The 14,140-nt window shown below is 40.9% G+C and overlaps 1 protein-coding gene across 1 annotated transcript in view; it reads left to right on the top strand.

Moving 5' to 3' along the window:
* The window catches only part of ZMAT4 (zinc finger matrin-type 4), a 338,356-nt gene that overhangs the window by 65,735 nt on the left and 258,481 nt on the right, over positions 1-14,140 (top strand). Inside the window, exon 2 of the mRNA XM_039253399.1 lies at positions 3,533-3,638. Coding sequence (XP_039109330.1) covers positions 3,537-3,638 — 102 coding nt within the window. The 5' untranslated portion in view covers positions 3,533-3,536. The remainder of the gene's footprint in view (positions 1-3,532; positions 3,639-14,140) is intronic.

Raw genomic sequence — 14,140 nt, 5'->3', positions numbered from 1 at the left:
GAGAATCTGATCAGATTCCTGTTATACTACCGCCTCCAACTTCCCTCTGGGCTTCTTTAGTAAAATACAGGTAGCACACTGTCCTCTGTGAATACTGAAGAGTGATAGGTTATTCAAATCATCAGTGTTTGCTTTGGAACATGCCTGGGTGGGGAACACTGAGGAAGTTTTCACTCAGGTCACTTTCAAATCCAGGAAATCAAACTCCTTCCATTCCTTGCTTTTCTCTCCCTCGTCAGAATGTGCCAGGGCCTCAGAATGCAGGATAGTCAGCATGTCCCCAGGTTGGCAGGACAGACCTACACATTGGCTCTGATGAGACAGTAGGGCTGAGCGGTTACTAACGGATCAATGGCCCTGCTCTGTCTCTGCTCTAGCTGCTGACTCAGAACCATGGACAAGGCTAAAGAAAGCTAGTCTGGTTTTCCTTCCTTGTTCTTACCAGCTCACCTGTACTTTTGAAGGCCACAGAAGCTGAGAATTCTATTCTAAACAAGCCAGAGGAGGAAACAAATGGCAGCCCTCTTCCTGGGGAATTCCACTCTTTGAATCATAAATCAGGCTCTCTAGTTGTCTAAAGTGACCTACACTGAGAGAGTTCTCTTTTTTAGAGAAACGGCCTTATACATAAGCCAGGGCGACACTTGCCTACTAATTGCTTCCCATTGGAATTTAACTTATTTAGGTTTTCCATTTGGGCCTTGTATGTTTCAGAGGGGTCTTTATTGCCATTTTACTGCATATGGGCTTCTTCGAATCGATATTCTTATATAAAACAGTGGAAAAAGCCATGATATTCTCTTCTTCCTTTGAATTTTTTTTTTAGTATACACATTTTTATATTCTGCCTTTAAAGCTATTTCTGCTGCACAGCTGCTTTACCGAGACTCAGACTCCTACGGGCCCCACTCTGTCCGACACGTACCTTGAATATCCTTTCACAGTGTTTGATTTCTGCAGTCGCTTGTATAATGAGGAAGGAGTGTGCAGTGAGTTTGGAGATTCCTATTAACCAGGTCACCCATGAATCTATTTTTGTGCACTTCTTTATTAGAAATAGCAGGGAACATGATGATATTTAAACACAACTACTTATAGAAGCTTGGCTTAAAAAATACACCTTGGTAAGTTTTCTTTTCCCATTTGACATTTCAAAATGTTGTACTACATTTTCCCATCATCAAAACACCTCTTCTCCATTTGCATTCTGGGAAGTGAATCGAGACCATTACACATGATGATGGATATTTTGGATGGTCATTTGGATTTGTGATCCTCTGCCTGATTAGACCATATATGAAATGTTCATTCTGTTCTTGGCATTGCCTTTGAAGATGGGCAATAAAGAAATAGACACAGACCAAGATGGTAAGTCAGGACAGGGTTCAAAATAGATAGAAGAGAACTATCTTCAAACACGTGAGAGGGGATATCTCGTGAAAAAGGGGAGTAAAATTTTTGCATGTTGTACCCAAAGACAGGATCAGTGAGTGAAAGCTACAGTGGGACAGACTTTGATTCAAGCTGAAAAATACCTACCTGCTAGTGTTGCCAGACTCTTTGGAACAGGTTGCCATGTTAGGTAGTGAGTCTCCAGGCACTGCAGGTGCTAGACTCCAGGCTGACTGAATTTTCTGCCAGAAATGAGCCTTCCAGAAATAACAACCCACTTCAGCTATGAGAGTCAGTAGTCCTTACTACCTGACATTACTGTTGGCACTCAGGGCATTGAAAAAGCAGAACCACCATCATCTCTCAGGAGCAAAATCTGTGTATCTTTTTGAAATGTGAAAATCAAATGCCCTGAATGGGCCACTACAGCCGAGGCCAAGGATAGAAAGTGGATTTGCAGCTGTTGAGTCAGGCAGCTTTTCATTCAGGCAGGTACTTTATTTTGTAACCCAGCTACAAAATTAGATGATTTCAAAAATCACTTAAAACAAACCACTGTCCTTTATTTTGTTGCATTGGTTAAGACCTGGCCAACATCTTATCAACATTAGGATATTATTGAAAATGTGACGATTACCCCTTTCAAATGAAGAGAGTTTTATAATTTATAGAGTACCTTCTCCTATATTTCCCCCGAGTTTCACCACAGTTCTCTAAAAAAGGCATGGATAATATTTTATCTTAATTTGTGTAGGAGGAAACGAAGTCTAGAAGGTTTAGTGACTCATCCAACATCACACGGCTGGCAAGTATCATGAAACCTGGGCTGGACCGGGGATGGTTTTGCAGTGTGGAAACTGGAGTCATGCAAATCAGGCAGCTTATATGGCCCTGCCAATAATCAACTATGTGACTTCAGTCTCGTATATCAGATGAGGGCATGGGAGTAAAATAAACTCACTGTTGTCTGAAATTCTCTTGCCTCTCTATATGCCTGCTGTTGGGTACAGTCCTTACTTTTTTACCTGGCAGGTAGGAGGTAAAATGAAGTGGAGTTTCTGGGTTGGAGGAAAGCATTGCGTTGGTGTGTGTTTCTACGGTGGTAACGTTACACTGCAGCTGCTATGAGATACCTTTGTGACAGATCGCTTTCACAAGCGTGAGATCCTTGGCTGCATTTTGATTCAGGGTTTGGGGTTTGACAATATGTTTATTTGCCTTTGTGGGCTCAATTGCGGTGTATAATGATGGAGGTGGCTTTTATGAATATCAGTAACCCTAAACGTGGAAAAGTCAGCATGGATGGTGAGGGCTTCTCACTTTATAAGGTATAGGCTTGCAAGAAAAGTTATAGTTTAGCCTGATTTTATTTTTTAATTCTGTAATATAGCTATTGAACTCAAAACTAAATTTTATATTGCTTATAAGGTTCTTGACAAAGCTAACTTTTTTCTATGCACTTCAAAAGTAATATATGTTCATTATAGAAAATTAAAAAATAAAATTACGTAAGTGATTACCCATAATCTCTGAAAGATAATTGCTATTAAGACTTTATTAAAACTTCCTGGGATGCTTTTCTATGCACCTATACATAGTTTAAAACAAATTTAGGATAATACTGTACGTACTGATTTGTAAACACTTCTGTTGTTAAAGGTAAACTTTTTCCTATTTCATTAAACATTCTCTTAAAGAAGAATTTGAGTTGCATTTGGATCTGGTAGGCGCAACATAGTCTAGTATGTGATATCTCAAAATTCATTCCACCTCCTTCTTATGTTGCGTATATTGAATGCTTACAATAGTTTGTTAATATAAATCAGGTATGAAAATATCCTCTCACATAAATCCTTGGCAGTGCGTTAGATAGAAGTCTGGTTGGTCAAAAAGAGAAAACCAAAGGTGCATTTCTATTTTGCAGGGTACCAGCAGTCTTACTGGGCATTTATGAGAAAATTATAAACTCTACACTTACCGTGGTTAACTGACATGGTATCACCTAAGGTGTAGGGAGGGCTCCCCCACTGCTACGATCATGGGGTCTGTTACTGTGCTTCTGGCTTTTGTACGCAGTTGATGTCCTGCATAAACATCAAAGCTGTGGACTCATTTTTCTTTTCTGTTGATTCTCCTTTAGCCTGATGAAGTCCTCCGATATCGATCAGGATTTATTTACAGACAGTTACTGCAAAGTGTGCAGTGCACAACTGATATCCGAATCTCAGCGCGTGGCTCACTACGAGGTAAGGACGGCTTTTCCCCTTCGATGTTTTCAGTGGAAGACAGAGTGGTGCAGACGGGTTGTGGGACTTGAGGACAGATTTGGTCCTGGGGCATGTTTTAAGAACCACAGGGCTTGAGCCTTTACGGTCTGAGATCAGCTGGGGCAAATGTGCTTGGGTGGGTGGGAAGAGAGGCCAAGGGACTCAGTCTCAGGCTCTGGCTGCTTCCCAGATTCTTTTTTTTCTTTTTCTTTCTTTCTTTTTTCTTTTTCTTTTCTTTTTCTTTTTTTTTTTTTTTTTTGGTGCCTCGTCCCCTGGAGACTCAGTGGGCTTTCTCTACTTGTTAAATCTGTCATTGCTCATCCCTGAAATTCCTTTCAGGGACACAGGGCAGGGTGCATTAGTGCCAGCTTCTCTTTCCTTCTATGACCCTGAAGATAAGCTCAGAGGCCTTTTGTTAATCACTGTCCAAAGAGATGGCAGCATCAGTGATTCAGTGTCAACTTCCTTCCACACGATGGCCGCTGCCCTAAATGTGTTTATCAGCATAAGGACGTTCCTTGTAAAGTTGTAGCGAAGTTTTAAAATCCAAATACTTTGAAAGGACATAATTCAGTAGCTTTGGCTCTTTAGGATGGAAGAACAAATACCTGCCTTTTATTCCTCTGCTGAGAACAGAGAATGAGAGAAGGGGAGTTGGCCATTGTCCTGGAAGAGAACAAGGGGCCGCACATGGAGACAAGGGGATGCGGGGCGCCCCCAGATGCTGAGTCCTGCCCAGGACATACTCACTTTTCGAGAGAACATATACCAGTGGGAACACGTGTTTTCAAGTGTAATAACTTGTGAGTAATTTTAGATTGGAGGGCTTAGCCAGCAATTTTCTTTTTGTCTGACAAGCCTGACAAATGCCAGTTGTCACTGTCACTCACCAGACTTCTCCGAGCCTCCGGTTCCTCTGCGCATGATGAAAAAAATAACATTAACATGCACACATACACACCCAGGAACACAATCAACTGACCCTGCATACTTCCTGGGGTTTTGTCTTGACCAAATGAGACCTATTGAAATAGTGTTTGTGGAAATGCTTTGGAAGCTTTAAAGTGTGCTGGACATACAAAATTATATTGCTTTTCATTATTAACTCCATGGCAGCAATATTCTGATAGAGGCAAATAAGGCGTGCTCTTCTGAGAAAACTTTTAAAAATCAGAATCTGTGAAAAAGTTAGCATATTGTTTTGTCAGTAGGCAATCAAGTGCTAGAAGTAAATGTGAGCTCACAAGAATGATCTAAAATGGAAGATATCCATCTTTTGAAATTAAGAACTTTCTAATTTCGGTGGATATTGCTTTATAAACACACATGGTTTTTATTAATATGATTTCCCCAGTTAAGGAAAATTAGGGAATTTGTTCCTACTCTCAAATTCCATAGCTTCCTATTAGCCTTTTATGTTCTCCCTTTATTAGACTTTTTGTGTTCATTTTTAATCTTCTTACTAAGATTCTTGAGGGCAGAAGCAGAGATTATTCATTTGATCTTCCGTAATTCCTGGAATAGTGCTGGCACATCACAGATGTGCAGTTAGTGCTTGTTAACAAAAATATCTGGGTGACACAGTCCAACACTGCTTTATTGCTATCTGAGCTAGAAAAGTAATGTCAGAAAATTGAAAAAAAAATCTTAGCTGCTCAATTAAGGGTTTGGTTATTTGAACGCAGGTTTTCCCGTTGCCGCTCTGTATTCTGCTGTGGCACAATTTAATTGTTTAGAGAATGTGTTACTATTTGTTGCATGTGGCATAGATGACATAGAAAAAAGAAAGCAATTACAATAGATCTGCAATCAACAGTGTTACACATCATCAAAGCAACATTAAATGCATTTCCATTAAGCATGGATGGGGACTCTGAATGATGGTTCACTCCCTGCCTCGAGGCAGAGGTGGGGCACTTTATTTTTCAGGGACAAACAGCACTGCACATTGTTACTGCAAAGCTGTGAACAGGGCTCACACCTCATGAGCAATCTGGTCTTCCAGGTTCAGTTAGGAGGTTTCCCCAATTACTTTTTCATCTCTTAAGAGGATGGCTTCCATCTGATGTTCTTGAAGGCCATTTGAGAACTGATAATCTGACCCTTTTCATCTGCCCCGCCTGCCACATACACTCTCTCTGCTGAAATTGCATGAAGAGTGGGTCTCTATGAGTCTGAATCCCACTCAGTTCATTGAAAATGTTATCACACTGAGTCTCAGTGCTCTATCACTGATGTATTGCTTTAGCTTGATTTTACTCAACTAGAAAATATTCCCAGCTTCCCTATGGGGCAAATCAAAAAGAATCCACTGTGTACTTTCTGCATGTCCAGCACTATTAGTGTTAGTTATTACAGGGAATTCTGAAGCTGTATGAGAAACAGTCTCTGCCCCCAAGAAGCTCATAAACTTTGCTGGGCGGAAAGCCATGGGTGGTTCAGTGTGGTATAAATATGTGTGTGATATTGAGGACGTGATCTGTAAGAATTCTGCTGCCTGCTTTGAAGGCGCTGCTGATCTGATGTGATGTAAACAGTGTTAATTCTTCTGCTCATTTGACTTTCTGATATATGCTATGTCGTGCTGTTAACTTTTTAGATCTTTTCGTGTTCCAAATTCTAAAGAGCAAGTCACCACTAAGAGCTACTATGGTCAAGAAAGATTTGTTGGAAATGTCATGAATAATCTAGACCTTGATGGATGGGTTAAGTTAAGGGTTGCTGGAATGAGAGGTCTTGGTATCTCCAAAGAGCTTTGAGGAGGATTTGTGTGAGGGAAGGGAGGTGCACAGTAGTACGTAGGGGTAGCCTGGGGTCAGAAGGTAAAGGAAAGGGGACTTTGTACTCCCCTGTGGCTCTTAAGCATTTGGGAACTTAACAGTATAATTGAGCATTTCTGAATGACAGTCCATTGGTGGTGGTCAAGGTGTATTGTTAGGAAAAGAACAGCTTTGGTATGACTTTTGCTATGGGACTAGTGTGCCAGTCTTTTGAAGTAAAAGAGAAAAACACAACAGATGGGTTAATGCTTAATAGCTGCATGCCTCATTTGAAAGGCCGAACCTTTGTAGAGGAGGACAGAGAAACCTAATATATATCTAATGGACCAAAAACCCTTGCATGCTATACTTTTAAAATCTCTTTTTGCATATGAAATCCTGAAGTGGAAAAGATGGGAAATATAAAGACATTATTATTTTTCTTACTTGCTAAGCATTAATAACATGTTAATGTTTTGGTGGAAAATATAATTAGATGTTGTCTCTGCTCACTGATTCAATAGAACAAGCAGGCACAGATGCAGAGGGGGAAGAGAAAGCTTTCACGTGTGCCTTTCAACATGCTCGGATGGTACAGAGGTTAGTAATAGTTTTCCAGTGAGGCTACTTGAGTAGTTGGTTGATAATTTTAAGCGGCTAAAGAATAATTTTCTGCAAAAGGAAAGAGTTGCTTGCACGAGTGAAGGAGTGAGTAGTTTTCTGGCGTGTAGGAAGAAGAGGATTTGTATAGGGAAGGCCATGAGAAATGAACTAAAAAAGACAGAGAATTTTTTTTTTCTTGAGTAAAGCTAAAGGAAAAATATGAATGAGTGATCTAGAAGGAAAGAGAGAACTCTTGTCAGGCAGGCTCAATGAAGTCAGCATAAATGGGCCAGTCCCTGCTGCTTGTTTCTTCCTGTGTAATTAATTGTTCCTTGCAAAATCAATGGCTCAGGTGTCCTGGCACTCTCAAACAAGATCGTGGGCTTCCTGAGGGCAGGCAGGAGCCATGCGCTGAGTTTCTTCATTTATTTCTACAGTGCCCACTCTAGAGTTTGACCCATTGTGGCTCATAGGCACTTGTAGGTTAATGAAGAGGCTGAGGTTGGGGACCGGTAGAAAGAAGCAGTGGGTTAAGTTTACTGGAAGCATTGATGGATGTGCCAGAAGAGGTGTTGGTCTACATTGGGGGTCAATCTGTACTCAGGAGCTGTGCTCAGGACTCAAGGTATAGGTGATAGTTTTGTAGTTAATAGGAAAGACGACTCTAAATTGATGAAAAAACCTTCAAACCTTTCTGAGTCTTGAAGTAATGTCATTCTTGATAAATGGACCCCATTAAGCCACCCAGGAGTGGCAGAGTCCAGGACTGTTCTCTAGTCAGAGAAACAGCAGGCACATACGGTCTACAGAGGTATGCTGAAACCGATTTTTCCTATTTCACTTGTTTTCAATGTCTTCCAACAGAACCGTGGCCTTCCCTAGCTTCTGTTTAATCCAGGGGAATAGCCAAAGGGTGACCTTCTGGTCTCTGTAAGTCTGGTCGTTGGCGGGATGTAAGTGCTTTCTGGTTAGTGATAACAAGGTAAAAACTGAGGTTCCTAATATGTGCCAATTAAAGCAGCATGATGTTTTCTACTACTAAGGCTTTAATGACTTTCCTCCCTTCATCTCTCATACCTTCTCAACTTTGCTTTTTCCTTTTCTTTTTTTCTGAGTAAGCATGCAGTCTGGACAACTCTTTTTCTATGTATGAGACTAGTTGGTCAATATTGTGTTACATTTCTGCAACCTGTCAGCCGTACTAACTGGCCTTGAGCTCTGTCGGGGCTCACTGGGTCAACAGCCATCCTGGGTATTGCAGGTGAGATGCTCCTGGAGATGCAGATACTACCTGGGTGAAGACAATAAAAGATCTTTATAGCAAAGTTCCCGTGGAGATGCTTCTTTGCACTGTGCATTGGGAATCACTGTTTCAGTCTCTCTGAACCTCTTACAGTCATGACATGCTTAATTTCTCCCAGATGCTGTTAATACAATTATTGGCTCATTTGCCAACGCTCATGCTATTCTTGTTACCCTCTGTAATGTCAGAGGACTTCAGCCTATTCCCCATTGCCTAATGGTCTTTACCTCTGTTTCTTGACGCTTTCATTGAAGACTCTTGAGCCTCTAAAATTTCTAACTATTCTTATATTTTCCATTGTTTTTATTCCAGCAAGTCTATTCATTGTATCTTCTATCAATTATTACTAGTCAAAATAGTTCACTGGAACACAAAATAAATGGTTAATAGAGAGGCTACAATGAAGTGAACAGCAGTAGGCTGAAGAACAATTTCAACTCAGGGCAACACACACATTGGCTACGAATTTTTGTCAGGTGGTGTGTGCTTAATGCTCATTGGTTAAGGGTAGTAGAGGATGCTCTGTAGCATGAGTTCTCATTTGCTGAGAGCATATGACATCACTTGGTGGATTTTAGGAGCCAGGCTGCCTTCCATTGTCTAGAACTCAATCACTTGGTCTCACTTCGCTGCAGGGGAAGTTGGGGAAAATAATTTAAATGTGAAGGAAAATAAAAGGAGTTCAAAAAACACATAGGATCATTTCTGCCACAGTCTACGCCTCTGGTCACCAAAAATCCATTCCATTTTTCTTTTGACACATAGAGTACATGTCCCTTCTCCATGGGAACACCCTCAACCCCTACCTAGTCACTTTGTTCAGCTCAAATTTCAGAGTCTCCAGGAAGGGAGTGAGTCTATGCTTCAGATGTGATGTGATTCTTCTGGCTCAGTAGCCGGTGAGGAAAACAGAAAGGTCAGTCCTCCTCCTCCCACTTTAGAGTGGTGAGGACAGTGGTAATTTCTGACTCAGAAAAAGGAAGAAAAGCAGCCAGAGGAATCACTGGCCCATAGCAGAGTTGGCATCCTGCAGGGAAGGCATTAGGAAGTATCTCTTTTCAGGGAGTGGGGGAGGTTCCCCGAATAGATTCTGATCTTCCTCTGTGAGAAGGATGTTCTTGTCCATTTTGCTTAATGACCCTTGCTTCTACCCTCCACAGTTCTTTCACCATCCATTGTCCTCACCACATCTGAAATGGATCTTGGGTCCTACACTTTCCTTGGAGACTGCCAGTATTCATAGACCGCTTCCTTCCTGAGACTGATTTAAGGCCTACCTCATATTCAAAGCTTTTCTCATTCATGGTAATAATTGCTTCAGTAATACAATTCTCTTAGTGATATAGAAGCCTTCTGATTTATTTTCCTTCAGAAAGTTTCATGTGCTGTCACCTTACAATTCTTTCTTAGACACAATTTCAAGGCTGGTTCTTGTTTTATTGCTGCCTTGTCTATGTGCCTCTTTCTATTTTTTAGTTTAATGGTGGCCATCTTGTGGTTATCTGAAAGTAGGTAGAAAGATAACATCCTCAATCTGGTTTTTGCCAAAGTCCTGAGCCACGATGTGCAACTGAGAAGTCTCACTGGCTCTTCAACACATAATGTCTTTTAATAGGACATCTTTCATTTTTGGTGACTGGGAGCAATTAGCAAATAAATGACCTTTCTAACTAAGTCCCAAATTTCTAGAATAGTTTTTTTTATTTCTATCTGCTAATGTGCCAGTTACACATTATAGTTCTTAGAATTTTATGATTCTTTTATAAAATACCTGACCAATAATCAATAACAGACAGTAGCAAACAACATGTATGCAAGTATTCTGTTTTTCCATCATCTTCTGGTTCTTTAGAACTGTAACCATCTCCGAGCCCAGAACCATCTAGTTCCCCAAGAACTGTAAGCTCAGTCTGCAGGTGGTCTACCTTCCATGGTATTGTAGTCAATAGTTTTGCCAGTGTTTGCCACTGAATAGCCTGGATCTGCCATATCTGTACCTTCCCTTCTTACCATCTGTCTGATCTAAGTCAATGTCAAATATTTAAGTTTTTTTTGTTATGGGAGAACCTCCATTTCTGTGTTGGCCAACGTGGGCTAAATGCAGTAATAAAAAAATAAAAATGATTTATTGCTCACATTATAGCCCCTTGTGTGTTACCAAAGGGGGATTTTGTATTGCGTAATCATTTAAGACTCAAACTAACAGAGGCTCCACCATCTTTGCTCCTGATATTGACCTGAGTATCAAAATCCAGAAGGCACCTGAAGAACTGATGGGCATTGTGGGTGATTTGTGCAGGACATTTTTGGGGGCCAGGCCTGGAAGAAACATCATATCCACACACATTCCACTAGCCAAAACTCAGTTGTGTTTTCTTCTGACTATATGAGAGGTTGGGAAATGGGCTTAGCTATGTGCTCAGGAAGAAAATGGAGTCAGTTTGGTGTGCACATAGTGTTGGCTCAGTGCACTATATGATGTGTGTGACACTTCAGGGGATGTGGTGATTAGGATGTGCTTTGGGGATATTGAGGATGAGGTAGGGGTGGAGAAGAGAGAGAAAGAGAGGCGGTGCCATGCATCCCAAAGGGAGTGGGCTTGGCAAACAAACAGAAATGACTCTGGAAATCAAGTGCCTGGGGGCTACCATGAAGGTGGTACCTATTCATCACAGTGCTGTGTAGGAGACGGAAACAAACATGTTGTTTGTCTAAAAGACAAGGGAATATGGGGCGCCTAGGTGGCTCAGTCGAATGAGTGGCTGACTTCAGCTCAGGTCATGATCTCACAGTTTGTGGGTTTGAGCCCCGCTTCAGGCTGACAGCTTGGAACCTGGAGCCTGCTTCAAAATCTGTGTCTCCTTTTCTCTGCCCCTCCCCCGCTCGCACTCTGTCTCTCTCTCTCAAAAATAAATAAACATTAAAAAAAAAAAAAGACAAGGGCATAAAATGCTATCAGAATAGGATTTTCTCTCCAGTTCCTCTCACTTAATTGGTCAAGCACAGGGATTTTCCATTTTGAACTTGGGGCCTGTGTACCGAGTGGCATGTCAGATGAGTAGGATTTCTTCTCTGCTCTACCTTCGTGGGCCTAGGCAACTGGTTCTCCAGGCCCTGAATTCTGAGTTGAAAGGCCTGCTCTTTCCACACTCAGGTGGTTCAGGAGCAGCCTCTGCAGGTGTCCAGTTGTGCGCTGAGGCTGAGGACACAGACGTGGTATCTCAGTGTCTTCTAAAAGATGGGTGTTTGAGAGAAATTTCCATGTTCTTGCCCTTGTAGGAAAGGTTGTTCCTCTGCTCAGAGGCTAGTTTATTATTGGTACTGGACTCTTTGATCTTGTTTCCTGCTTTGCTTTTGTCATCAAATTCGTGTCCATGTCCAGAAACTAGACAGGATTCTTTTTTTTTTTTTTTTTTTAGGTTTATTTATTTATTTTAGAGAGACAGAGAGAGAGAGAGAGAGAGAGAGAGAGAGAGAGAGCATGAGCAGGGCAGGGGCAGAGAGAAAGGGGGAGAGAATCCCAAGAAGGCTATGCGCTGTTGGCAAGGAGTCTGATGTGGGGCTCAACCTTAGGAACCGGGAGATCATGACCTGAGCTGAAAAATCAAGAGTCAGACACATAACCGACACATAAGCCAGTCAGGTGCCCCTAGACAGGATTCTATATAGGATTTTTCTGTCCTCACTTTACGTCTAGATTCTATTCTTTTCTTTTCCTTGTTTTATTTTAAATCTGTATCTCTCAGTTCTTTATTTTACACTTTTGCATTAGACGTAGATGTAACTTGATCTGTCTTCTTAAAGTCTTTGAGGAAAATAGTGGGGTATAAATATGTAAATATTTAATCTTTTTATTTTAGCATTTTATTCATTTTTTGAAGCGGCAGTAAATTCACATGATTCAGAATTGAAGAAGCATGAAAGAGTGTGTAATGTGAAAAGTCTCCCACCTGTCCATTATCTCCTCAAGTATCCTTCTCAGTTGAAATTAGTGTGACCAGTTTTCTTTGAAATCTATCTATGCATATAGATAAAACTTAATTTTTCCTTTGAGATATTTTCTGCAAGTGGCGACATGCTAGACCCTCCACTTTTTATTTGTTTTAATTGGGAAATAGATCTCCATTACACGAATGTGTCATAATTTGTACAGAAATATTTACTGAACTGACTGATGACTTTTTGGTAGCACTGATAAAATTGGTAGAAAAAAACCTTTCTCCCTGTGAGCCCTCATTGAGTGAGGCACTTACATGTCTGTTGATTTTCAGATCCCAGCCTGTACTAGTTTATTATTGAAAGGGACAGTTTTTCCTCTAGCTTTCCATTCCCAGCATTCACTTGGAAACATATGCATTCCTGACCTTCTCATCACCAAGCCATCTGGGCTTGTTGAATTTTTTTTAAGGCATTAGCAGACAGAGGATTCTTAAAGGCTAATGACTGAAGTAAGTGGGCTTGAGTGTTGATCTAAGCCTTGTGTCTTTGTCTGTATTTCTTCTGATGATGGGAGAGGGTGTTGAAGACATCGTGCTTTCCTTCTTCTCTGTGATTTGAGAATTTAATTAGTTTCCTGAGGCTTTTACTAAGATGACTTAATTTGGGGTAGAATTTTTCTAACTTTGATTTCTATCACTCTCCCTGAGGATCATATAAAGACGTAAATGCACCTTGTCAGGAAATGTCCATGCCACCTCCAAATCACTCCCTCCTGTGCCTATAGCTCCTGTGTTCTTGGTCATGCCTTCAGGTATCCTTGGTCACTGGGAGGCCATCACTATGTCCTCTGCTAAAAGGGCTCTTAGGTCTACTGTCTACTGATTCAAATTTAGAAACAGTCCTTCCTTCATCGTGAAAAACCTGCAGGCAGTTTTTAGATTTTACCAAGAAAATAGGAAAATTAGAACAAAACTCTTTTCTACCTGTGCTACTCATCTTCCTCCGGACTTCTAGAGGACCTCTTCTGGCCTTGCGGTCACAAATCTTGCCCCTGACCTGAGACGTTGCCCTGCGTTCTGATCCAAGAAATCCTACTCGTTTCATGTTTGTATCCATTCTTTGTGGCTATGTGCTTAATGTTGATAAGTCTATCTTCTAGAAACTAAGCTTCTCCAGTTTCTGCCTAAACAATACCTCTTGATATTACTCCCCAGTGTTCTATGGCCCTAAAGCCAGCTCCCACGTTTAACCTCAGAAGCCTTTGGGGTACCGTCACTTGCTTTAAGCCCCAGAGCAATACCTTCATCCTTTTCAACTTTATGGAAAAGTTCATGCTCCTTTTTGGCTCATCTGCTAAACTATTTTCTGTCTGTATAGTAAATTCACTCTCAGCTTTTCCTTAGAGCAAGCAAAGCAGGGCTGAGTTATAAAAAGAGCTTCTGGTATACTCAAGGTCAGAAGGCCTATGTTGTAAGTACAATCTTGGCCAAGTAACTTAACCCTTCTAGAATATAGCTTCTTCTTCTGTAACATGAGGACGTTCAATGTCTTCTCTCGTTTTATCCCCACACCTCATGCCCATCTCCACAGGTAATCCTTTTATTAGGGGTGACGTGCTTTTTAGTTGTGTGTGTTCTTTAAAATATGTATTGCTTTGTGGGAATGTATACTTTAATTTTCATTTTAGATTAGTTTTAGGTATACAGAAAAGTTGCAAACCTAGTATGGAACATTTCTGTATACCCTGACCCTGTGTCTCCTAATATAAACATCTTGCATTACTATGGCACATTTGTCATGCTATTGACATGTGTGATGTATCACAATATTTATTATAATTATTACTATTATTATGTAACCTACATTATAAAGTAAAG

This window comes from Hyaena hyaena, unplaced genomic scaffold (assembly GCF_003009895.1).
Source record: "Hyaena hyaena isolate Hyena2069 unplaced genomic scaffold, ASM300989v1 scaffold_446, whole genome shotgun sequence".
In the NCBI taxonomy this organism is placed as follows: domain Eukaryota; kingdom Metazoa; phylum Chordata; class Mammalia; order Carnivora; family Hyaenidae; genus Hyaena; species Hyaena hyaena.
The sequence above is the reverse complement of the archived record's forward strand: the minus strand, read 5'-3'. Positions and strand labels throughout refer to the sequence as shown.